Source organism: Lagopus leucura, unplaced genomic scaffold (genome assembly GCF_019238085.1).
Source record: "Lagopus leucura isolate 7727_CA_CO unplaced genomic scaffold, USGS_WTPT01 Super-Scaffold_100022, whole genome shotgun sequence".
Lineage (NCBI taxonomy): Eukaryota > Metazoa > Chordata > Aves > Galliformes > Phasianidae > Lagopus > Lagopus leucura.
The window spans coordinates 5389026-5414748 of record NW_024962275.1 but is presented as its reverse complement, the minus strand read 5'-3'; the positions used below and the strand labels follow the sequence as shown (position 1 = coordinate 5414748).

At 52.3% G+C, this 25723-nt stretch overlaps 1 protein-coding gene across 1 annotated transcript; it reads right to left on the bottom strand.

The window, feature by feature from the left end:
- Window positions 1–4357: 4357 nt before the first annotated feature.
- On the bottom strand, window positions 4358–20293 carry URM1 (ubiquitin related modifier 1). The gene is made up of 5 exons (XM_042879233.1): window positions 20218–20293; window positions 17617–17687; window positions 6331–6412; window positions 5264–5312; window positions 4358–4583 (listed from the first exon to the last, which is right to left on the bottom strand). Exons 1-5 carry the CDS (start codon window positions 20250–20252, stop codon window positions 4515–4517), a joined length of 306 nt encoding a protein of 101 aa, XP_042735167.1. The 5' UTR covers window positions 20253–20293; the 3' UTR covers window positions 4358–4514.
- Window positions 20294–25723: the final 5430 nt, after the last annotated feature.

The following is a 25723-nucleotide window of genomic DNA, read 5'->3' as shown; positions in this document are numbered from 1 at the left end:
GGGGGACAGCACGGGGTGCAGGTGACCCCAACACCGCGGGACTCGGGCACCGACACCCCGATCCCGGAGCAGAGGGGCCGGGGGGGAATCAAAGCCGCCATCAGGGGGGCGGGGGGGGGGGGACACGGCCGCATCCCGCGGGGGCGACGGGGGGAGCGCGACCCCCAAAAGGGGAAACCCCGAGGCGGGAGGGGACACCCCGAGCGGGCGAACCCCGGGACCCCACAGCGGGGACGGCAGCCGGGGCCGCGCCGGGCCGTGCCGAGCCGGGCCGGGGGCTGCCGGGTGGGAGCTGTGTCTTTAAGAGATGGCTGGCTCCAGGTTGCAGCTGCTGTTTCTGTGCTATAGAGACAGTGGAGATTCATTACTCCTAAAACACAATGGGCATTTATCACCCCGTGGTGTTATTCAAATCCAGTACCAATTGAAGGTCATCCCCATTCTTTTCTCGCCGGCTCTGCAACACATTTATTGTTGTGCCGTTCAACTAAAAGCCCTGCCCGGCCCCGGCGCAGCCCGCAGAGCCCCGGCGTGCGCATCCCTCGCGGGCGGATTTGGGACCCTCCCGGCTGGATACAACGTGGAGGACGCGGGTCAGCGCCGGCTCGGCTCGGCCCGGCCCGGCTCGGGGAGGTGCCGGCCGGCAGCAGGTGCAGCGGAGCCCCGAGCCCCGCCGAACCGCCCGCTCCGCCCCCGCGGGCCGCACTTTCCGCGCCCCGTGGAAACTCGGAGCCCCGCGGGCCGCCTCCGCCGCCGGGTCGGGAGCGCCGGGGATGCGGGAGTCCGTCCGTCCGTCCGACCGCCCCTCCCGCAGCCCGGCTTTGCCCGGGGGGAGCGGGGGGCATCGCGGGGGAAGCGCCGGCAGCGGGCCGGGATTTTCCCTCGTTGGAAGAGGGGGGGATTTGTTCCCAACTTCGTGGGAGCCGCTCGGTGAGAAGGGGCCGGGGGCAGAGGGGAGGGGGGGCAGAAGCTTGGATTTTTGTTCTTTTCTCTTCATTTCTTCTTTTCTTCATACATTTTTTTTTTTTTTAAATTCTTAATTTTTCATTTTGCTCCCTTCCCGTTTGGGCAATTCGTCAATTTCGGCGGTGTTCGAAGTGCCCGAATTCTGCGGGCGATGCGGTTGCGAGCGGCCGATTCTCTCTCCGAAGCTGCGGCGGTCGGCAGTGCGGGGGGGGGGGGGGGGGGGGGGAGTGGCGGGATGTCGCTCCGTGCCCGCATCCCGCAGCCATCGGGAGCCCCGCACAGCCCCGGGGGCACCGCGCCCCATCGGCAGCAGCCGACCCCGCGCCCCGCTGCAGAGCGGCCGCTCCGGGCGGCTTTTACCGCTGCTTTTCGTTTGCTGCTTTTTAAGTATTGTTACAATTCTATTTTTATTTTTATTTTGGCTTGGTGTCGGTTTAATATTTTTAAGGGCCGATTTTTTTTTTCCATTTTTTTTTTTAATTTTTCACTTTTTAAATTTATTTTTATTTTTATTGTTATTTTTTTTTTTTTTAGGAGGGGTAGAAACGAGTTGTCGGATTGAAACCCCTCGCGGTGCCATTCGATGGTAACGGGGATGCGGAGCTCCAAAGTTGGCGGAGCCGCAGAGCGGTGCCGGGTCGGGGCCGCCGTGTGCTTCTTTTCCAGGGTCGCACCGAATTTTCCCCGGCGGATCCCCGCGAGTCCGGGACGGGAATCTCTGCTCCTGATTGTCCAAACGCAATTCTTGTGCGCTGGAGCCGTACGAACCAAGAATTGTGTCTGGACATCTGTAGCAGAGATTTCAACTTCACCGGCGGGGCCGAGGAACGGCCGCGAGGCGGAGGAGCGCCCACCCGAGCGCCGGAAGGTAACCGACCCCGAGCGGTGCGGGAGAACGATTGGAAGGAAACCAAATAAACAGCGGTGGCGATGCTCACCTCTCCGCTCTGCCGGCTGCTTCCGTCCTACCGCGCCTCAAAGCGCCGCCGCACCGGGGCCGCTCGCGGGGACCGCGGCCGCCGCCGACCGAACCGCGGCGGAACCGGGAGCGCTCCGGCGGCTCCGCGGGGCGGCTGTGGCCGCGCTGCCCGACCCCGCGGCGCCCGCGCTCTTTAGCCTTTCGCCGTTTCTATTCTAAACGCGGTTCTGTTTCATTTCATTTCTTCCTGCGGACGCGCTGCGTACCCGTGAAGCCGCTTCCCCCCCTCATCCTCCTCCTCCTCCTCCCCGGAGCCTTCGGCCCGGCCCGGCCTCGCGGAGCTCCCGGAGGCTGCGGGGCGCACGGGGACGGGGAGGGTCGAGCGCCGGGCGCGGAGACGGGAAACGGAGCGGGGATGCGGCCGTCCCGCTCGCCTCGCAGTCCCCGTGAAAGCGCGACCCGGAGCTTTTAACAGCGAGGCATTATGAGCCAAGCGCACTGCCGGGGCTGCCAAGGAAACCCGGGAGGAGGAGGGAAGCATTACAGGATCCGAGCAGAATTTCGCTAAGAGCCTATGTAGGACAAAGCCGGAGGCTAAGGATGTTTTAGAAGGGTTTTATTGCAGAAACTTTGCCACAGGGTTTTGCCGTATCCCTCTTTTCCCCTCCCTTCGCCCGGCTTCCCTCACCCCCACATCCCCAGCAGTGATTGGCAGCTTTTACTACGGCAGAGGCTGAGCCACTTTGCTGTACCTGCGCTGCCCAGGAAGGAGCTCGGCCTGTCAGCCGGGGGCATCAGAACAGAAAAGCTCAGCCTAAAGCAGAAATGCAGCACCGAGGCAGAGCGGGCGGCAGCGCTGAGGACAAACCTCCTTCCTCAGTCGGGTTTGAGGCCGTTTGAGCAGGTTTGCTGTTTGTCAGCCGGCTCCCCCCATCACCTGGAATCCCCCTTGCATTCCCCCCATCCAACAGCACCTCGGGCAGTGAGCTCAGCGCAGAGAAGAGCCTGTGGTCTGTCGGTGCCATTTACAAATAGCACAAGCTGGACTCGAGCTGCTGTGCCTGGGTTTGGAACAGGCTGACTATCGGTTCGCTCTCAGTAACGTGCTCTGAAGTTGAGGTTTCTCAGCTCTGCAGCCCACGGGTGCCGGGAGCTACGCAGTTATAGAGGGGGGAACGTGACGGAGGAGTCAGCAGAGAGATCAGACAGGGAATTATTCTTTGGCAGCCCCCCGGCGCAGAGCAATGAGCAGCGATGGGGTCGGGCTGCCCAAGCAGGTGCTGCAGCCCCGCACTGCTCACTGCCCTCCTCGGCAGCTCGGGGAGGTGGAGGCAACGGCAGTGCAGGTCAGTTCTGAGGGGCACAGGGAGCAGCTCACGGCCTCGCTGAGCCCTCAGCCCCGGCAGCAATGCTGCAGCTGGGAACCACTGCGTGTGCATTCCCAGAGCCACGTGGAAACGTGGGTGAGTGGGGCTGAGAGAGCAGGAAGGGGTGAGGAGGAAACACAGCAGCACTGTGCAGGCTCGTGGTGCCGACAGCATCCTCAGTGATCCCTTCCCTGCCCTCTCACCGTGCCATCCTGGCTGCTATGCCCCGCTGCACTCACAGGAGAGAAGCCTCCCCTCCCACCAACAGAAACAGTTACCAGCTGCTGGTTTCTCTTCCATGATCTCAACGCTTTCCCTGCGCTCAGGCCTCGGCCTCCTGCTCTGCCCAGCCTGGCAGCAGGAGTGGTCCTGCAGAGCACACAGCCCTGCCACGGTGCCACCCAGCAGCTGTGAAGCCGCCCCCTGGCTCCACGTCCCTCTGGGAGCAGTGCAGCTCCCTGCTGCTCCACGCCAGCACGGAATGAAACCAAGGCTGATCAATTCTGTCCATCACGTTGACAGAAAGATAATTTGTTGCCCTTATCTCTCTGCGCTGTCTTAGAGCAGGCGTGGGTTTGTTTACCCTCCAACCAAATGGTTGTAAATTGACGTTTGTTGGACTGGTGCAGCTCAGGTATGCAGGAGGCATACAGAGTCAAACAGAACTAAAAATGCCTATTTGCCTACTTCCCACAGATAAACAGCAAGACAGGTGGAGAGCCACTACAGAGGGCTCTGCAGCTCTAACCTCCACCACCTCACAGAAGAGCTAGTAAAGTCACCTCCCATTTCCTAGCACTTCACATATTGTCCCTCCCCAGGCGTCTCTGTAGCTGCTGCAATAGCCTACAGGACACTGAGTGTTTTGCAGAAAGAATCCCAGCTCCTGGCACTAAACAGAGGCACTTTGCCTTGCCTCAAGGCAGGCACACCTCCCCCAGGACGCCTACATAGATGCATGACACCCAGCACACCTCTCCCTTCTGTTACACAAACACACTGTTGCACGTGCAGCGGGTGGCCTCTGCTTGTTAAGGTACCTGGAAGTGTGGTCAGGAGAGGTGAAATGACCAAAAGATGGATGCTGTAGCAGTATGCAGCAGGCTGTGTGCTGACGGGGCTTTATTTGGATGTCTGTTAACAAGTGAACGTGGTGGGATGGTGCAGGGATCAGGCACAGACAGCTCGAGAGAGGTTTGGGTGGGTTGAGATGTTTGTTTGCCCAAGGGTTCAGATTCACGTCCTCTTCTTTTTCCAGGAGTTCACCCACCATGTAACGTCGAGATGAAAAGCACATTATCCTGGTCCTGGAGTTTATAATCCAGCTCACCCTGCAGGCCAAGAAAAAAATGAGAAATGGTTTAAATGTCACTTCCAAATACTAGCTGCAAAGAGAAAACAGCTCATAAAAAGATGGTGAGTGTTAAGGGAGAGCTGAGAGGGACAGAGCAAGGCTTCTATCTCAAAGAAAGCAAAGGCGAGAGCGATCAGAGAAGGAGCTGACATTCATTATCCCAGGAACACACCAACCTCTGGACCACAGTTTTGACAGAACAGGTGGTTGCCTGAGGCAGGAAAATAGTTAGGGACTGTTTGTTGTCTGAGACAGTGGGCTGAAACTGAGGAGTGTTTTAACCACCTCCTTTTTGGGGAGGGATCTCCCCAGGGCTGCCTTCACTGCTGGGAAATGCCTCACAGTCTGAAGACTGCTGGGGGCTGCAGGCCTCTACCCAAGGCAGCCTGGTGCCCTCCAGGCTGTTACCCCACATGGGGCCAGAGATCAGGGAGCATCTCTGTTCAGACCCGTGCTGACTGATGAGACTCAGCAGCTTAGATTGAAGCTTCCCAACAGTGGTACAACACTGGGAGTAAGATCCCTGTCTGCCCCCATTCCCTCTCAAATACTAGATGCTCTGCTTGGGGCAAGAATTAGAAATAGCCTCTGAGAGCAACCACAGAACAGACAGAGCAATATTTTCAACAAAGAAAGTCAAACGGAGGGAGTACAGACCATTAGTTCCCAGTCTGCGTCGTTGATGAGCACCAAAATTCCTGGCCTCCTGCAGAACACAGAAATAATTAGGATACAGGGCTGCTAAAAGCTTCACAAATAGTTAAGAAGGAGGGATGTTAAAGCACAGATCACACACCGACTGCCTATAAAGCCAAAGAGAAAAAGGAACGCTAGCACGGAGGTAGAAACAGGTACAGTCTGTGCCCTTTCTAGATCAAAGAAAGGGGAGACAGGAGTAATCCCAGAGCTCATTTGAATCAAAATGCACCATTCCTGAGGATGCTCCAGGATGACTCCATTTCCGTGAGGCAGAAAAGCCAGGTAATGAAACCCACGCAAACAGCAGAGCTGGATGCAAAAGCAGGGAAAGCTCTTGTGGTGCCACTACCAGGGCACTAAACGCCCGAGATCCACTCACAGCCCCTGATTACAGGCAAAGGGATTCCCCCTCTTTGATCTTCAGTGTCCTGCAGTTGTCTCTCCTGTTACCAGGGGACCTGGCACACGCTTCAGCTCACAAAGATCCATGACGAATGCTAAGCACCCCCAGCGCCACCCGGCCGTCAGGGAGGCTCTTTGCACGGCTCACTCTGCTCCATTTCTCTGGACTTTTTTTTCCCTTCCCCTCCACGAGGCTGGCCCCATTTTGACAATAAAAATACATTTCCCAGCAGAAATATTTGTTGGCACTTCTCCGAGCGGCTGCTTTGGTCCCAGCAATGTCAGCAGGGAGCGGGCAGAGCTGCTCACATGCCTGGAATTGAGGATACACGAGCCGTGCTGCTGCAGGTGACAACAGAGGGATTACAGGTGGTCCTGCTTTGCCTTTAAGGCTTAAGGATTCGGGGCGAGGGCTGCAAGAAGAAAGACATGCTCTGCATGGAGCAGTGGGAGGTAGAGTTTGGAGCTGCTTCCAAACAAGGGGATTCCCTCCCAGGATCACCTCAGCACAGCCCGTGTTTTCGTGGGTGTCAACTTCATGAAACCAACAGGAAAAATGCATTCCAAACCGTGGGCACCAGCAGGGAGAGAGACACGAGGAGGAGTCACACAGCTGTACTCACACAGATTCCCCTTGCATAAATAATTCCGGCCGTTCTTTCAGCAGATTCTGTTTGATCCACTTTAGCAGGTTTCTGATATCCCCTGGAAGGGAAAAGGACAGCGATTTACAGCCGGCTGCTCGCAGGCAGCGCCAACACAAAGCGAATGTTCATCCACAACAGAGACGGTGGGGGACACGCGGGGCAGAGGGGCAGAGCTGCACACCTCCAACCACAGGAGGAGGTAACAGAGCTGCCCCTTAGCAGCACGCAGCCCTGCACCCAGGCACTGCAGGTACCAACAGCAGCAGCACGTGAGCTCTGGGGCACGAGAGCACATCCAGCCCTGCCTTACACACACACTGACCACGACTGCCATGGTTTGGACACCTGGGCTGCTGCCCAGCACTGCACTGCTGTCACACCGTGCTCCCCACGCCGTCCCTCGCCCTCCCCACCAGCTCCCTCCCTCTGTGCTCCGTGCTTACGGCTTCCTTATTAAAGCTCAGCCTTTATCTTTCCATTTCAGTAGGTGACAGGGAGGATTTGTCTTCATGTAAAAGGAGGAGGAGACACCGCTGGCGGGTTTTTATAGTATCAATTTTACTTTGTGAGGCAAAAACAATTTCTTTAGCGATAGCATCAGTTAATTTCCTATTGGAGAGGTGAGAAGTGATGGTGGGGGGGGCACAATCCGTTACAGGGTTTACAGAAGCTGACAAATCGCGACGTGGAGTTCTCCTGTATTCTCCTCTGTATTCCACCATTCCACAAACCACTTTGTCATTCTGAATCCACAACCAGTCATTCTCCTGGGGTTCCTTTAACCAGCCCTTGGAAAGCCCCCAAAGAGCTCTGTTTGTTTTAGAGGTGTGAGGAAGCCCCCCGGAGGCACAGTGCCCCAATGGGGGCTGCAGCTGCTGTGGGCAGCATGGATCCCACACCTCCCTGCCATGCTTCACCCACCTTCAGCAAAAACAAACACTCGTGGCAGCTCGACTCAGTCTGTGACATGCAATGGGATCTGATGGCACTGTGGACACTTTGCAGAGCTGGGGTTCTTCTGAATAACGTCACCCCTGCAGCAGATGGAGATCTTTATTCCCAGGGAAAAGGGGAGCGGGATCCTCCACGACCTGCTCCATCCCCCCATCTCGTGTCCCTGCTCTGCACACCGGTCCCAACGTGGGGCTGAGGGGAGCAATGGGGATCACTGTTCTGCACAACTGCAGCAGAAGGAGTTGTGTGGCACTGGATTGCCCCATAATGATATGCAAGTAGGAGCACAAAATAGACCATTTTCTGCTGCTTTGATATCTACAGACACTGGAGACAGGAGCACACTCAAAGGTACACCGTGCCGGCCAGAATGAGTGCTAACTGTGTCTCTTGTGCTCTGAAAAATGCTGCTGCAACACCGAGCCCTCAGGATCCCACACCCAACCCCTCCTGCTTTCCATCACCGAGCTACGAAGGCTGGAGCGGAAGGAAGATGGAGAGGAGCCTTCGGGAGGAGGGCTGGGGGGGCACAAAGGGAACACCGGTCCTCCACAGCACCGCCTGCGAGCTGATTCATATTTATGCACTTGCAGCAGGTCACACAACAATGAGCTGTGCCATGCACCATTCTCCTTGCATGGAATAAGCAGCCCTTTCCTCTGGGACCTTTCGGGAGAGATCATTTAAACAGAAGCACGCTGCACCAGCTGGATAAAAGGCAGCCACCTCGGAGCAGCCTGGGCGGAGGGGCTGATTTATGGGAGGCTGCACTGGAAGGCTCCCTCACCCCTTCTCCTTCCATAATAAATGTTATTTTCAGCCCCACCTGAGCCTATGTTCATTTACTCCTCCCCAGCAGTCATGTACACGGATACTGGAGGGAAAAACAGACGCCCTGGCCATGCGTGGAGCTTCCCTGCTCCAGGCAGCAATGGAAATGAAGGCCCCTTCTCTACAGCCAACCTCAAGACATAATACTTTCAGCTGCTTTCTCAGCACTGATTTCAAACCCCCCCCCCCCATGTCTTTATATTCTGTGCACTGATATTACTCGAACAAATCAATTATAAAGGATGAAAAATGACCACAGCCACACCAGAACCATCTCTCACAAGTCAGATATTGAAAAGGAACAAAATTGCTTCCATTGCAAGTGGGCCAGGGAGGAGCCATCTCACAGCTCAATGCCTTGAATAGAAGTCTTGATCAGCAGCTCAGGATCCTACATGGTATCACGATGGAAATAATAAGAGGTAAATTACAGCACAACTGCTTATCTCTTTTATGTGACGTATGCAGCGTTCCTAAGACATTTTCTTTCCACACTGTCCAGCCCTGGCTTCCAGCTCGTTGGGCTGAGGATCTGCTGTGCAAACAGCACGTCCTGCACAAAGGATGTAGAAGGAGTCAAAAAAAAAAAAGACATTACTCTGACCTGGGCAAGCACCACATCAGTCGGCATTTATACTCCTGCTGGGGCTCCAAGTGCCCCCTCAACAGCTACTCACAGGAGTGCAGCTGCACTGCGCGTGGCTGCAGATGCGACCATGGAATTGGGGCTGAGAGAGGCTTAGGTGAGCATTCAGCTCATCAGCAACGATGGATCCGTTTTTATATCGCTGCATGGCGACAGTGAAATCCTCCTGGCAGCCTGCTCCGTTTAATTCACAGCAAATACCTGCACCAAAACCCCACTCCAGTTACCATGAACTGTCCTTGCCATTGGCAGCATCAGCAGAGCGGGAGGCTGACATATTCCCAAACTGCAAAGGAGGGACTGAAGCACATGGTAGGAAATCCCTCTCTCATTTGTATACAGAGACAGCTCTGCTGCCTGTGCTCGCACTACATCAAACCTCTCCAAATTCTCGGGAAAAATAATCTAAAGTTAATTAAAAAAAAAAAAAGAAAAACTGACAAACGTTTGAGAAAACTGCTTAGTTCAAGTGCACAGATGGGAGCTCAAACCCACAACACATACATAAAACAAATCACCCAGCGAAACACACAGCTCAGGAAAACCAAGAGTGTGCGTGCAGTGACACAAAGTCATTGGCTCCTCAGGCAGGCAGACAGGATGCAGGGACTGCAGTGAGCCTGCAGGCACAGACCCATCAGCGGCTCGCCACCAGCCCAGCTGCATTGCAAACACTGCTGGTCGTGGTGGAGAGAAGCTCACAGCCTGCCCCGTCCTCCCGCATGTCCTCTGAGGCCCTCTGCGTTACCCCAGCTGTTCTTTGACAATGAATCTGCTGAGCTTCCTCTGCAAGAGAAACGTGCCTGGGGCTCCATTTTAGTGCTGCCTGAAACAAGAGCACAGCTTCGTTCGCACCCTCAAAAGCAGGGCTGAAATCCACAGATCTTCCTGGGGTCTCTCAAACCTCCTTGGCCTGACAGGTTGGTCAGTGAGATCTCAGCAGAGAGGGCAGCCACCGCGTGCAGAGAAAACAGGTGCCTGGAATAAGGAACACTGAGCTGTGTTACGCTATGAGAACCTCACTCTGAACCCGTGAAACACAGAAGGATTCTGCACAGCTGGTACCAGTGGACACGATCACATTCACACACACACACTGCTCAGACACTTCCATGTCCCCTGCTTTATAACCCACATCCAAAGCGGCACGCAGCACCTGAAGGGCACCCAGAGGGTGTCACCACCCCTGTGTCTGGCCCTGCTGAGAGCTGGGAGCTTATTTCTGAGAGAGAGAGAGGAACCTCTAATGGGTGAACCATGGAAAATTCCCTCCTGGTCTGTAATAAAGAAGATATATGCGGCACTGGTCACTAAGGGGTCAGTGCTGCAGGAGCACAGCGCTTTCCTGGGCCGCCTCACGGACACCTCCCCATGGGGTACCGTTTCTTTGACCCAGCATAAGATCATTTATCATACTGACCATGGCTGAGCTCCAATTTGCTGAGGTCACTAACTCGGGACCAGCGCCGCTCCACCCACATTCTCCGCCACTGGCCTGTAACCATGACAAAGCCCCTTCCCTGCCGCTCCTCTGCCATTATTCCCCCTGCCCGCATGGAAATGGATGGAAAGACAAGCTGCATCCCCCTTTCCCTGCCCAAGCAGCTCGATTCCCCGACAGCCGCCCAGCTCCCCACTCCCTCCAGGTAAATGCCTTCCTTCCGTGTACTTCTGAATCTCACAGCACTCTGAGAGAGCTGCTACAAAACCCCACCTGAGGGGCCCTCCAGGCTCCCATCTGAAATGCAAATCTCCACCGAAGCAGACGATGGTGTGCCATAAACTGCAGAAGAAGACCTGAAACGGCTTAGAGAAATGGAGTCACAGCAAAAGGGCTGCTCACTGCGCAGAGCAAGGAGAGCAAAATCCATTTTCTCTGACAAGTGCACATCCTGCCACGTAGTGATTTAGCGCTATGGAAAAAATTAGGGGGTAACTACAGCCAGACACAAGAGAATCCCAATCCTTCCCCTCACCCGCTCTCGTCTGCTTCCAAAACCATCAAGCTCTTGCTTCTCTATTTTTTAATTGTGCTGCAATGTCCTTTTTCACTTCTCAGCCAGCAGAGACCCCCCAGCAGAGCTCTTCTCCACCCCGACGGTCCATACAACAGGCAGGGATCACAGGGCTCTTCCACTGCCTGCTGCTAGACAGCGACTCAGATCCCACCATCCTCTCAGCACTGTGTTTCCATCACAACTCCCACAAGCTGCAGAAGAGCTGCTTGGGATCTTTTGCTCCCAGCAGGCTGCTGGGAGGAGAACACAAGTTCATGGGATCCCCAGCCCAGCATTCTCCCCATCCATCAGCTCCCAGCACCAGAAAGCAGCTCCGAGCTGATCCTCAGGGTAAACCTAATCCCTCCACATTTCCAAAGTCAGAGTATCTAATCCTGTAACACCCCACGCTATTGTCAGTTCAGTCTCCCAAATAAATGCCAGCACACCAAACTGTCTCTTTTCATTAGGATCACAGATCACCAGTGCTGGTCCAGAGTCTTGCCTCTCGTGCAGAATTGTCAAAGGAAGGAACCAGGAAAGCCTGAGACTGCTGCACGGGCAGCAAAGAGGAAGATTAGGAATCACAGGCATTAGAAGCAGCAGATTAACAGCTCCTGTGATTTCATCCCTCTAGCAGTGCAGAATTATTGGCCACAAAAGACCACCTCAAGCTTTGCCCACTCTGATTTTGCATCGCTTGAGCAATGCAGCCCTGCTACCAAACCCCACGGAGAGCATGCCACAGTTCCAACAGTTCCTGCAGTCAGAAATCTTCCTTCTACACACCAAACACCCACTGCTTCACTCCTATCCATCCATGCTGGATGATACTGCATCACCCTGACAATAATCTGCCCATCCCTGTGATAAAGGAGATACCCCACCTCATCGCTTTTCCACTCATTTATTCTGCTTAACCTTGAATGTTGCTGGCTAATTTTTTTTTAAAGCTGCTCAGGAAGACAATTCAGAGAATGCATTGCTAACTGCAGGCGTGACACTCAGCCGGAACCCATCAAACTGAAATCTCTCCTCCCTCACATTTTCCTGGCTTGTGGGTTTTGTGCACGTGCAAAGAAGGAAAACCCTCTCAGTACCACCCGAGGCTACGGGAGCTCATGTGAGACCCCAGGAGGAGGTCCTGCAGGAGCTGCAGAGGGATTCCCCACAGCCTGGCAGAGGGAATCCCCAGGGCTGGGCTCTCCTGGCATTGCCAGCTGGAGAGGAAAGCTCCTGGAAGCAGGCTCCTTATCCCCTTCCAGCCTTGCTGGTGGTTACTGGACACTCTGTTGGATGAGTCAGTGTCACAGCTCAGTGACCGCCGTGATTTTATTCCTCCACATACAGAAATCAAGCAGAGTACCAGCTTCTGCCTCTCACTTTCGGGCTCAGAACCGCTCGGCCATTATCAGACTTTCATACAGGGCAAGCACCATTAAACCGATTCCTGCCCACCCAGCCCAGCCACCCCCACAGATACTCCAAGCCCCACAGTCTTACTTGAAAGGGGAAAAGAAAGGGCCAGTGAGATGATCAGGGTGGAAGAGAGGGGGGGTAAGATTTACAAGTGAATGGAGGTAAGAATGGAGCAGTTTGTGGGATAAAGGGGCTGCAGAGGGAGCTTTACAGATGTGCAGAGGGACGGCGGCTCATTGTTTAATTAAGCAGAAAGTGGCTCTTTTGAAAAGCAATTTTGCACAGGAGCTCTGAGCTCAGCAAACAACTCCTGCGAGTGAGGGCAGGAGGAGAAAGGAACAGCTGGCCCAGAGCCGTGTGAACCGCATGCTAAGCGGTTTAAAGGGCCCGGATCCTCCTCCCAGCCCTGCTCCGCTGCCACCCTCTGAACAGTGCTGTCAGCACCGCAAATCCCACCGAGAGAAAAGAGAGAGCGGAGGGGGGGGGCCTGGCACAGAAAGGTTATCCTACTAGGTGCCTGCACTGCAATACAGCGGCTGGGAAGGAGGGTGGAAAAGCCAGGCTTTGTTATCGCAGGGATTTGGTCACACAGAAGAGCTGGATTCTTGGTGCCTGGGAAGCTCCTTCCACAATGAGCCCTGGGATGAGCTGATCGGCAGCGCGGCCTCCTGGGAGAGAGCCGGGCTGCTCCTGCGAGGCTGCCGGCATCCCCTTCCCTGCCTCAACACAGCAACCTGAAGCCCCAGCAAGGAGCAGCGGGCAGGGATGCTTCATCTCACCGGGCTGCTGGCACTGTGGCTGCTGGAAAGAGCGGCCAGGCCCCGAGCCGAGCCAGTGCAGGCTGAGATCCCAGCCAGTAGCTCACCTTCTCCCTGCCCCAGCAGATAATTACCTGCCTAAGAGATGGCTGCTGGGACCTGCAAGTAGTACAGCGTGGTTAGAAAGTTGCTGGCTGCAAGAGATCTACGGGTTTCCATCAACCTGCTTGACCAAAACCACTTGTACAGTGAGTTTGGAACAAGTCTTAAAACATTGGGAATGAAAACCAGGGCAATAAATGCATTCCAGGGTTTTACTAACTTTACACACTGCCCTGTAACAGTGCTGGGCATCACAGACAACTGACACCAACCTCCCTTCTGATTTCACAGCCTTTTGGCATAGCACCCACAGCTCTGAGCACACGCCGTATGTTTAAGCCTGTAACACAGGTCTGATCTCTCGGGATCCCCGGGCTCTATCTGAGCAGATGAATGCTTCCAGCAGCCCTCCATGCTGTGCAGAACAAGGCCCCTGGAACACAAAGCTCTTGAGGAGCAAATCGTGCTATGGGGATTTTAACATAAGCAGCGCTTGGCAGATTATTTTAATTTTCCCTTTAAAAAAAAAAAAAACAGATATGCAACAAGGTTGTTTCCCGTGAGGTTTTGGTAAAGGGAAACCACACACAACTACCAAAGATACATGAAAATGTATCCTCCAGACTTGTATGTGCCAAAACACGGTGAACTCTAGATTTGCTCAGAAAAGCCAAGTGATCACTGCCGACCCAGGCACCATCCAAAACCACGAGTCCTGGCACCGAAACCACGGGAGAATTCAGAACTGGGAGGCTGGGAACCTGCAGCCCAACAGAGACATTAGGAACAGCCCCAAACCCCAGCACAGGGCCCAGCAGAAAGACCTGCCAGCGCCCTTCATCATCCGACGCCGCGGATCTAACCCTGAAATCACCACAAGGGTTAAGTGATGCCAGCAGCTTCCTCCCCTCCCAACAGCATCCACGCAGTTCGCATGGCCACAGACAAACCCAGCACTGTGAGTCCCAGCGAGGTGGAGGAAGGAGCTCCGACGTGGCTCGCGGAGCAGTCGTACAATGATCCATTTGATTACTGAAGCACTTGGTTAAATTACTGTGGCCTGTTTCAGGAGGGAGCTGCCAAATACATTTTCAGATTTTAATTTAGGGTTTCTCTCTTTTATGCTCCATTGTCTCTAATAGCCTCTTAGACGCTTGAAAATAAAGTTGATCTCCCTGCCAATTTAATACTCTCTCCATGTGACAAATACCGTTATTCCCCCAGCTGCTTTCTCCCCCACACACTGTTTTTATACAGAATAAGCCAACGGGGCACTAATGTCTTTAGGTCCTTTAACAGCATTATCAGTGAGATCATCAAAACAGCCAGCGACTTGGGACAAGATTCTTGTTTAACTTCAGGTCCTCTCTGCAGCAGCTCCAAAAGCTTGCACAGCCCTGCATTAAGCGTGGCTGGTGGAACTCTGTCCTCCCATACAGCTGAAATGCACCTTTTTCAGTTCCTGCTTGGCAACTTCAACATGCAGGCCAAGGCAGCTCCGCTTTGGAAATAAAGAACTGCTGTTTTATCGACGTTGTAAGGATACAAAAAGCCCCTTGGATAATAAAAATAGGCCCTGCCACATGGCCAGACCCCTGGTGGCTTGCTCTTGTCCCACTTGCAGCTTTCTTCCTCCTGCCTTTCCTAATCCCTCCAGGATTCCATCCTCAGGCATCAGAAAAGGACAGAGAAACAAATCTTGAAAAGTTAACTGGCTCTGAAACCCACCTGTCTTCTCCTTAGTGCTTGTCGCCAGGAGGAAGGAAATGGCCACACAATCATTTGTTGAAGTCATTATTATTATCATTAGTAGAATGCTGCCTGTGTCAACTACAGAGCATTTCCCCCCCCCCCCCACATAAATACCGGCAGAAATTTCTTCATACAGTTTTCCACCTCCCCTCATCTCTGGGATATATATAAAAACGCCTAAACAAATTAAAACACGTCCCAGAGAGAGCTGCTCTGCATAAAAGGAGGGCAAAGACAAAAATAACTCAGAAGGAAAGGAAGAGTGGGATAGAGAGGGCAAAATGGCCAAAAATAAGGCTGGCAGCTAATGAAATCAGCTAAAATGGGGCTTTGAGTGCAGGTCTTGGAGCAGTACTCGTACTACAACTCTTTCCCCAGAGTACTGAGTGGTGAACACAAAAGGAAAGGTAAGCAACAGGACACAGCATAGTGCTGAGCTGTTTCTCTAACCATTATAATTGTGGCTGCACAAGGGCAGCAGGGAACACACCACATGCATCTTTATTTACACAGAGACAGTTGAATTAAACCTTCTTTCTGTGAATGAGGAAAACAGATGGTGTTGGGAACAGTGCACAATTGCGAGGATTTACCAAATTTCTTATTCAATTCTGCTAATTTCTCACTTTAACAACATAATTCCCATCCAGAGTATTATGACAGGTGTCTCCAGTGACCCCTTACTGTCAGGCTTTAAACCCACATCTGCACAGCCCATCCTCATGCTCAGTGTCAATACTGCAACAGCATCGGCTTCACAATTCAGTGTCTGCTCCTGAGCTGCTGCAGTGCACAGTCAGATTCAGAACTGAAACCACCCTGCCATCTAATACACATAGAATCATAGAATCACCAAGGTTGGAAAAAACCTAAAAGATCATCCAGTTCAACTGTTCACCTACTACCAATAGCTCCCACTAAATGGTTTTAGTGGGATGTGTTGTCCCTCAACACAACATCCAGCCTTTCCTTGAACACCCCCAGGCTCGGTGACTCCACCACCTCCCTGGGCATCCATTCCAGTGCCTGACCACCCTTTCTGAAAAGTAATGCTTCCTAATGTCCAGCCTGAATCTCCCCTGCCATAGCTTGAAACCATTCCCTCTGGTCCTAAAAAATGAAACACGAAAGCAGCAAGCCACAGACACTATCACACGGGCCCAATGTCCATTCTGCCTCTCTTGTTACAGGGACAGCAGCATCCGAAAAACAAGGCAGAGTGAAAAGCCAGATGCAAGAACATCTTAGATTAATCTGCAATGAATCCCTGAAGATCATGAGTTTGAACCCTGAGACCGAGCCAGATCTTTGGGAAAGTTTAATCCCAAAGGATAAATCCAGCTCTTAGTGAAGACTTGGAGAAGCCTTCCCAGCAACTTCAAGTGGGAGTGGATTAGGCCACACACAGCTGTACTGCCGACAGCCATCGAGCTGGAAGAATTGCTCCTTGGTACCAATTTCCCCCTTCCCCTGGCAGGAATAAACACCCCATGTAAAAACCCCTTCCTCCTGAGTGTCTGATCACCGTTTGAATGCTGCTGACACAGTCGATGTCAGTGGGTATCCTAAAATTACAGAACAGTAAAGAAAATGATGCTCTAGCCCCCAGGTTTATGAACCAACCAAGGGAGTCTTCTGGCAGCTCTTTACCACCTTCTGTTCAAGAAACTTATGTGATTTAACAGTGCTGGAACTTAATGCTGAACTCTCCTGTGATACAAGAAATTATCACTACTACTTCAGTAGCAACAGGGGAAAGTTATGCAACATGACTAAACTCACAGCACCAATCAGCATCAGATCCCATTCCTGGATTCACAGTTCCTATCACCAACCACAAGACAGCACACTATTTCAGTGCCCCATTACATTTGAATTACACGTGCTTATGTCCAAGCACTTCCACAGATCTGTAATTACTTACAGGAACAGCAAGAAAATTTCAGGCCTGGATGTTCACAGCACATAGATCATGGTATTATCCATCCACGAGATATTAATAGTTAACATTCCCTCATGCTTTGTATCTACTCAGTTCACAAGCCCACCCTCAAGTGGCATAAAGCATTGCTATCTAGCTGGAAAAATTCAAAACAAACCTGCAGCAAAATTACGCTGTGACTGCAGTAAGCAGAGCCACAGGGAGAAACGAGGCAATACAGCACTTCTCAGTTCTGATACGCCAAATAACAAACCTGAAATGATGACTGTTTATCACTGGGACACTCGGGTCTTTAGCTGAACAGCGTCTTACTTTTTATTGCAGGGAAGGCAACATCAGCATGCCCAGCATCACGTTCAGGCATTAGCTCAGCCATTTGCATCTGTATCACTGGTATAGACTGACTGCATACACTTGAACGTCAAAAAAGAAGGTAAAATTCATAGGTGTTACACTGCTGTACACACACATGTAGCTACACACATAAGCACCTCAGGAACCTCAAAAGGGGCAAAGCAGTTACAGCAGCTTCACGTATCGAGAAAGAAGAATGCAGGCATGAATGCAGGCACTCAGAGGCTGGTGTGTATCCAGGAGGGGGGAGGCAAAAGGCCTGAGAAAGAACTCGCTTCACAATTGCTTAGAGGACACAGGCAGTGTTCAGATCACCTCTGCCTGGTATCTACTTTGAGGACTACACGGCATCTGCTAAGCTATCCAAGCAACAGCATGGCTGAAAGTGCTTTCAAAATGCATCGGTACGTGTAAACCAACAGAACTGCTGTAAAACCAGCTTTGTCTCGCACATGATTTTCATTTGTTGTCATTCTTTCAAGTTTTCCAGCAGATTCAGATACTCACAAGGCTCTGGCTGAGAAGGCAAAGTCACCTGATGCTTTTTTACCCCATCGAACAAGAGTTCTGCACCACCTCTGAAATAAAAAGAACGAATGACTGAGTTTCTGTTCTACTGTCAAAAGGAAGACAGCGCAAGCAGGGGATGTTATGTAAATGCCACAGTAAGAAAACAGATCACAGAACCATAAATCACAGAAACTAATTTCGTATAGGATTCTCTTTGCCTTTTTTCCACTCACAAACCACAAGTCCCATGGGGAAGTCACCATCTCCTATCATCACACACAAGAGCTGCAGTCACAGGCCAGGACGTCGTGGTGCATCAGCAGAACAGGACGGCTGCCATCCCACAGAGCTCACAACACGCTGTGTGGTGCCTAACAGTGCCTTTCCCATCGGCTGTCAGCGCTGCTCCAATACAAACAGTGCTACAGATGCCACACGACGCCACTCTTCTCTACCACCTTTCAGCCTGAAGCCTCACAGGGTTTCACAGAATGTGAAAAATAGTAATATTCTCATGGAATAAATATCTCCCTGGTTTATAAGCAGAGAGAGGAAGTGACTCATACGAGGTTACACAGCAAGTCAGAAGCAGGGCCAGGAATCCTCCAGTTCTAGCAACCCTTCCTGACACAGTCACAGCACAGATCCCTCTCATGAGAGCTTTAGCTGGGAGAAACAGGCAGTGATGGTTACATGTGTATGTAAAAAGTCCATCTTCCTCCACTGAACAACCTAACCCCCTTTTCTGACACACACAACTTACCAGCAGGACTAGCCCTACAGAGCAAAGTGAAGGTCTCTGCAACCACAGCATTTTAAGAGATGAAGTGTGAATTAAACACTGAAGATAAAGAGATGGACAGGGACAGGAGCTGCCTTCACACCTGAAAAACTGGGATTTAAATTCAGTGCAGATAGCTATCTCCTACTCTGGGAAAAAAAAAAAAAAAAAGATTTTGGAACTGCAACATAATGAGCTTCAGCAGGTCCCTCATCCATTTTGTGGGGAAAGAAAAAGGAACAACTCTGAATGTCCTGAGCTGTACAGATATAAATAGGTTTTGATGCTGGGAGGCAGCAGGCCAAACTCAGTCTTAGAAAATTATAAACCACTGTGTGAGCAAAAACATGAGGAAACCGGGGTGCCACTGTGCAAAACGTGACACAGAAACTGACAGCATCAGCTCTTGATTCCAGACCGAACAGCATGGCCAGGCAGGAACTGTTTGGAAATCTACATCTCAAAATTCAACTGATACAGGAAAATGGCCAAGCCGTCCTGAAAGAATGTCACAAAACACTAATCTCACTTTGCCTTTTTTTTTTCATATGAGATTACATTCTGCAAACCCTTCCTGGTGCCTCACATCTTTTGAAAGCTGCCTCAATAAAGGGAAGTATTTAGAACAAATAACCCTCACCTGAATATCAATAAAGATACATCCCCACGTTACAAAGTTCCTTTAAATTCAATATCTAGAAATGCCACGCTAGGTTTTCTTGGCTCTGCCATAGAGGAGCACAACAGAACCCTTGTTGTGCCCTCAGCAGCATCACTTATATGCAGCAACTCTCCTAAAGAGCACTCTGTTGGTGTTCTTCCACCAGCTCACAAAAAATAGTTATCTGAAATTTGAAGCAGCAATTATTACCATGAGCTGAGACTCATGCAGGAGAACAAGTCACAGTAATTATATGAAAAACATTTTTTTATGTAATGAAAACAAGGTCACGCTTTGTTACAGCGGAAAAATGTAGATTGCAAGATAAGGTCCTTCTGTAATGCGCTCGCTGTAGAGAACTCAGCTGCAATTTGTACATAGAGAGCTCATTTATGCATTTCCAAGGGAAGCAAAAACGCATCTCACTCTTCTGGGAAAATTAGGAGAGTTACTGCAGCTGGAAGCAGGAAAGACTGAGGAAAGGATTCTTAAGGAGAGAGGCATTTAAAGGGTTATGACATGTCTGTGTTTGTGAGAGGGTGGGAAAAACCCCATTAATAGCAGCCTTGTAGCTTTCGCTAAAAGAAGGCTTTAACAAATAGCAAAGTATTCTCACAAACACTCACAGAGTGCCCCACGAGCACTCCAATCTCCAGGCACACAGTGTTGGCAGCGCAGACACTGAGAGCAAAGTGCTGTGCTGAGCCCCACCGTGCTGCCCTGAGCCAGGGCTGGGACGGAGCACGCAGACAGCACGAACACACGCGCACACACACACACACACACACACGTACACAGAGAGAACAGCTGGAAAGCAAGCGCTTTATTAACAATTTCAATAATTAAAAATTATATCATCTATGGGAATGAGGAAAGAGCGAGTAGTGATGCGCAAGCACAGCTCGGCCCTGCGTCTCACACCGCCCGCCGCTGCCTGCTTCCCTGCCGGGTCGGGGCAGCCCCAAGGCCCCGCGGCACCGGGCTGCCACGAGCCTGCAGCTCGCTCGCGGCTCCCACAAGGCCTCAGGCTCAGCCGCCGCGCCAAGACCGCTCCGCCTCACGGCCGCGGCCCGCTCTTAGTGGAGGAGCCCGGCCTGGCCCCGGCCCTGCCCTCCGCCCGGCCCTGGCCCCAGTTCCCGCCGCCGCCCTCGCTCACCCGAACTCCACCTGCAGCGACACGGGCGTCGCCATCTTGGCGGCGGCGGGCGGGAAGGGAAGGGAAGGCGCGCCGAGGCCGCGCCGGAAGTGCCCGAGAGAGCTTCCGGCCGCGGCGCGTTACTGTGGCAACGGCTGGGCCGGGCGGCGGCCTGCGCCCATCGGGCTGCGAGGCAGCCTGGTCTGCTGGCAGCTCCAGCGCAGGCTTTTTAGAAAACACCCAGAACGAAACCTGAAACACCCGTTCTGCATTAAATTCACGTCTTGCCATTCACCAAGTTGTTCTTCGCATGCTGAGAATGCTTTAGCAATGATCTGCATCAGCAGCTTCCCAGTAGCGAAGCCAGCCTGGCCTTCACCTCGTGCCTTGTAGATGATTTATGTTCCTGTGGGGATGCAGAAGTGGCCGGGCTGGATCAGCCTGACAGCCACTCCTGCCATCAGCGTGCAAGATGCTGCTGCACATCAGCAAGCGCTCGGCTGCTCGGTGTCCCCTCAGCCTCTAGGATCGCCGCAGCATCGGTCACTGTCCGCACCGCATTAACAGCACAGTGCACATCTGTCGCCCGTTTGTTTCTTCCTCCCATCCCCAGAGGGAGAAAGAAGCACGTGCACAGGCAGACACAGCCATGGTGGTGACAGCTGGGCTGTGCTGCGGCACAGGCTCCTTCCTCTGCGGAGCACACGAAGCACAGGGCGGAACTGGAGGAAAACTGCAGCCCCTTCACCCTCCCTCCTCTAACGCTCCTCTTAGTGGAGGGTTCGGCTTTAAAATATACATGTGCACGCGCACACATTCAGAAAGAAATGTCATATAGATGCATATACATAATGCATTATATGTAACGGGCATAAATTTCCGCAGACAGATTGCTCTACGTTTATGCTAACAGGGGTCAAGGCACGCCTAACCCTGAGAGCAGAAGGTGGTGGTGTTTGTAGCGGCCTTTTGTTCTGGGAGATGAGCACTCTGCCGGCTGGGCCCCAGCAAAGATTCTGCAATTCCCAGCACAACGGGTGCTGCTGCCATTGCTGGGGGTTATGCTATGGCAGAGGCACGAAGCTACTGCCTGTGGTCTTCTTCCAGAAGTTCCAGTTAGATTTTAGATATCTCTAAAGTAAATCCCAAGGCCTCTGAGTATCTCAGAGATATGGCTCAGGATGTTGAACCAATTGTATGGGAAACAGGCAGAGGAAAGAGACGGCTTAGACAGAAATCTTATTTGTATGCCCTTCAGAAGTGACCGAAGCACTCTGTTTACAAAAGATCTGGTAATCTGAGCTCCAGATCAGTGTAGTTATGATTTTCTACGAGCTATTCTTCCTGCTTCCAGGAATAATTTGTGAGGCCAAATAATAGCAGAACTGGCTGCTAAAAACCTTGATTCCTGAGCTATAGAAATGCAACAAAATGTTACAGATTTAGTGTTAGTGCTTCCTCATAAAGGCAAAAGAAATTAAAAACAAAAAAGAAAAGAAAGAGAGAGAAAGAGAGCGAACAGTAATCATAAATACCAATTTGGCTCATTCAAGCATTCGAAGCTGGTTACTGTTAACAGTTACCCTGGAAATACAGTCAGTGAGCACATGAGCTATGGGGGACATTTTTATGGACGATGTGTGCTTGGGAAGAGGAGCAATTCCCATCTCTGTGCCGGTGCTGAAATCAGAGCATCACAAATTTACCAGCATATGCTTGGGGAGGTGAGTAGAAAGCATGTAATCTCCTCGAGAAAGTGTAGTGCTGATGTTGTTATTTCTGAAGTGCTGTAAGCATTGATGGCATTTGATAATCAAGTACATAAAGAAGGAACAGATAAAGTCAAGGTCCCTGCCTTGTGCTTGGTTTACTGTAACACACCGTCCTCTGGTTCAAGCCCCTGGATGTGTCACTGTGTTAACTTAAGTGAAACCTCTGTTTTCTACTCAGTATTTCACATCCTGTCCTTGCTTCCAGGCGCAGTGCAGCTCCGATGTTCCCTGGTCACCGCCACGTTTTCCCAGGGCAGCGGAGCTGAGAGGCCTGGCCCTCCCACAAATTTAACTCCACCGAACAAAAGAACAGGTTGGAAATTCAGCCTTACAGTAAAGATGGTTTAATTTCTTTTGTCTCAGCCCTCGGTTTTTGGTTTTCAGTTCGCCTGCTTGTTTTCTCCCTCGAGTGCAGAAGGGGCATCCATCCCTCCATCGAGGCAGGAAACGGGTTGGGTTGCCAACACATTTTACGGGGAAACATACTTTATGAATACAACAGGGCCCAGTGCTACGAGGAAACATTTTATCAGCGAGCCCCAAAGTGACGATTCAATTATTTTTCAATAAAACATCAGGGGAATGCGCCAACAGCTGCTCGCATCCTTCCACACAGCAAGTCAAACTTCAAGGGGAACAACGGACGGCGAAACGGGAGCCATCTCCGAGGCGGTAACAATGGGTTTCCCCGCTCGGGGCTTTGTTTGATTTCCAGTCTCAGTTTTGAACTCCCTCGGTGCGGGGGTAGGACGGGGCGAGGGGGAAGCAGGCAGAGGGGAAGGAGGGTCAGGGGGAGTTAAAGCCTTTTGCAGCCTTTCTCTGCCATTCATGTGATAATTGGGTGTCAAGCAGAGATCAGTAAGATGGAGCCCGGCCTCTGTGCCCGGGTTAAACTGCAGCAGAAAGAAAGCGGGAGCTGAACCGATGGAGGCCTGAATGTCATTAGGGCGGAGGAAGCGGCGCTCCCCCAGGAGCCCTTCTGCCGGGTGCGGGCCGCGGGGCCGCTTCCCTTTCAGGGCGCCCCCGAGAGCGGGCGGACAAAGCGGGAGGGCGGCCGAACAATGGCGCACCCCCGTCTCCACCTTCAATAGGGAGCTCTAAACAGGCGTTTAACCTTCAGAATAGCTGAAAGCGATACTCCAAGCTGAGAACACGGCTCGCCCGCCGCCGTTAGCCTCTTCCTGCGGCCGGGGGCGAGGAGGGAGGCTCCGTCACCGTTGCTTCTGGGGCGCATCCCAGCACCGCAGGGAGCCGCGAAGGGGCGGGACGCATCCTGCTCCGCGAGACAAGGATCTGGGCAACGGTGCCAATCCGCGAGGGGAAGAGCCCGTCTTCACAGTCCCCCTCATCTGCTGTGCCCGGTGCCACCGGGTCCGTGCTGACAGACCCGAACTGCCCTGAGCTCTCCCCCCGCTTGGCCTTGCAGCAGTTGTGCCTACGGGAGATGTTTTCCACTGACTGAGGAAAGGAGAGTCAAGCCCCGGTTCTTTTGGAAGCCCCAGTGAAACGGGACGTTGTCTACAACTGAGAAGCATCCGTGCCCTCCCCGCTCCTCACGCCCTGCTGTGCGCCACGGGCAGGAGCAGCTCGCAGGCTGAGGCCTTCCGCACAACACGAGGCCACGGCTGCTCCTCGCCCCCAGACAGCGCAGTGCTCTCTGCAGGCCGCCATTCCCCTGGGCTGCCCTGACACCACACCGCTGGGAGCCGAGGAGGCAAAGCCGCTGCCAGCCTCAGGCCTGCTTACACTGGAACTACTCAGGGGAATCACATATTTACATTTGTAAAGGGTGCACCAGGACAGGTCCACAATGTTTCTTAATGGCAAAGCTGTGGGGCCGGCGCTGGGAGGAGCAGGCGGCATTGTGTGCGAGGGCTTCAGCACGTGAAGAGTGGTGGAGGAGGCTGGGAGCCGTGCAGCTTTAAAGCTGCTCACAGGCTCTCAGCAGCAGAAAATAATTTCAGGCAGAATGATCCTGAGCATCTTGCAGAGCCTCTGCCTGCATTGGGATTGAAATCAGCTCCGGTTTTGCTCACCAAGCACAGCCTGAGCTGGACTGAGAGCTGAAAGAGATGCTGATCAGAGAGAAAGTTACAGCATTGTTTTTCTTAATATTGCCCCTAGCCAGAGTGAGAGATATGTCAAAATTGGTCATCTCTATAGTGAAAAGCACATTTGGTTTGTAAACCTCTTTGGCTTTGCTTAAATTAATTGGCTAATAACCCAGGAAAGGATTTTAATGTTTTCCTAACCTCATGGAAACAGCTTTTTAATTTTTTTTTAATTAAAAAAAAGAATAATACCTCATACTTTCTATATAGTGCTTTTACCTATATGCAGCTGTTGAGGCAGACTTTAGCTTATTGATCAAAGGAGAGAGATAAGTCTCAGGCTGTCTCTAACCATACAGGATTCAATTAGTTTCCTCCTTAAAAAAAGCAAAAAGGAATTTAGAACAAACAATCAATCAGACTCAGATTAGGTACCGGCTGCTCCTTTCCAAGCACCTCTTTGCTGGAAGCATTTTTTCCCAGCACTGTCCCAGGGCTCAGCAGTTTATGTGGGGTGCTTCAGCGGCACTCACATCTAGGTTTCATTTTTCCTCCCTGCTCCAGCCAGACTCTGGTCCTTCTGGCAATACAGACTGATTTTTACTTGCAAACTACTGCCATAATTCTATAAGCTTCCGATGTTCTTTGCACCTGCATTGAACGTGCAGTTTCTCTGAATGCAGTTTGCTTGTTTGAATCATAACTTGCTCTCAGACACAGGGAAATGCAGGGCTGCACCTTCCCCGTGCCTCTTCTGGGAGCAGCTTGGCATGCACAGCAGTATGGCTGTTTCTTCTGGGGAGAAAAGTGCTTCCCATACCACTTCAAACCATGTATTTCCAGACAACAGCCCCCAAGACTGCCTTCAGGGAGGTCAGACTCTCACTTGATCTCTGTAGCAGAGTGCCCATCACATCAGGCTGCTATTCAGCAGTGGTCCAGAGACTCAGGGAGCAGCTGCAGTTTCCTCCAGGCAGAGCCTGGGGCACCGTGGATACCCACTGGATCCACGTCCAGCACAATCATTGCTCTCCAAAGCTTCCTCTCCGTGCCAGGCAGGATCGGATCCGTCCCCACTTTGGTTAACTCATCCCCAGTCCCGGTGCCCTCCCCCTCCCAGAGGCTGCAAGCCCCAGGCTGAGGAGCCCCCTGACACGAGGTGTTTGCTGCTCCCAGCCTGCCCTCCACTGGCAGACTGAGAGAGGAACAGCGTCCAAAAGCGAGACCTGAGCACCTGCTGAGCAGATGGGCATTGTCCCATTCCTGTCCCATACAGCAGCCACCAGCAGACCCTTCAATATGATCCTTCCCCAGAGCAGGTTGGAGAAGGTCTAAGGGTAGTTCTGGCAGCAAGGGAAGGGAAATGAATACAAAAAAAAACCCCAAACTGACTGCAAGCTGAGAAATGAGGTGGGAGATTAAGCGTGGCAAAAGTTGAAGAGAGGAGCAAGCAGGGAGAGGGGAGGAGGAAGAATGACACTTTGGGGTAAACAAGAACAGATGCAGGACAAACTGGGATGGCAGTACTGAAAAGATGGCTGGGAGAAAAGGGGAGGAAGTAGGGGTGGGGAGGGTCTCACCAACAGGTGGTGTTCATACAGGCATCAACACAGCCGCAAACAACACCGCTCCCTGCCCCGAGACGAGATGGAGTACACACAGAGGTTGTGCTCTGAGAGTAGCAGCTCCCAGTTCCCAAACCAT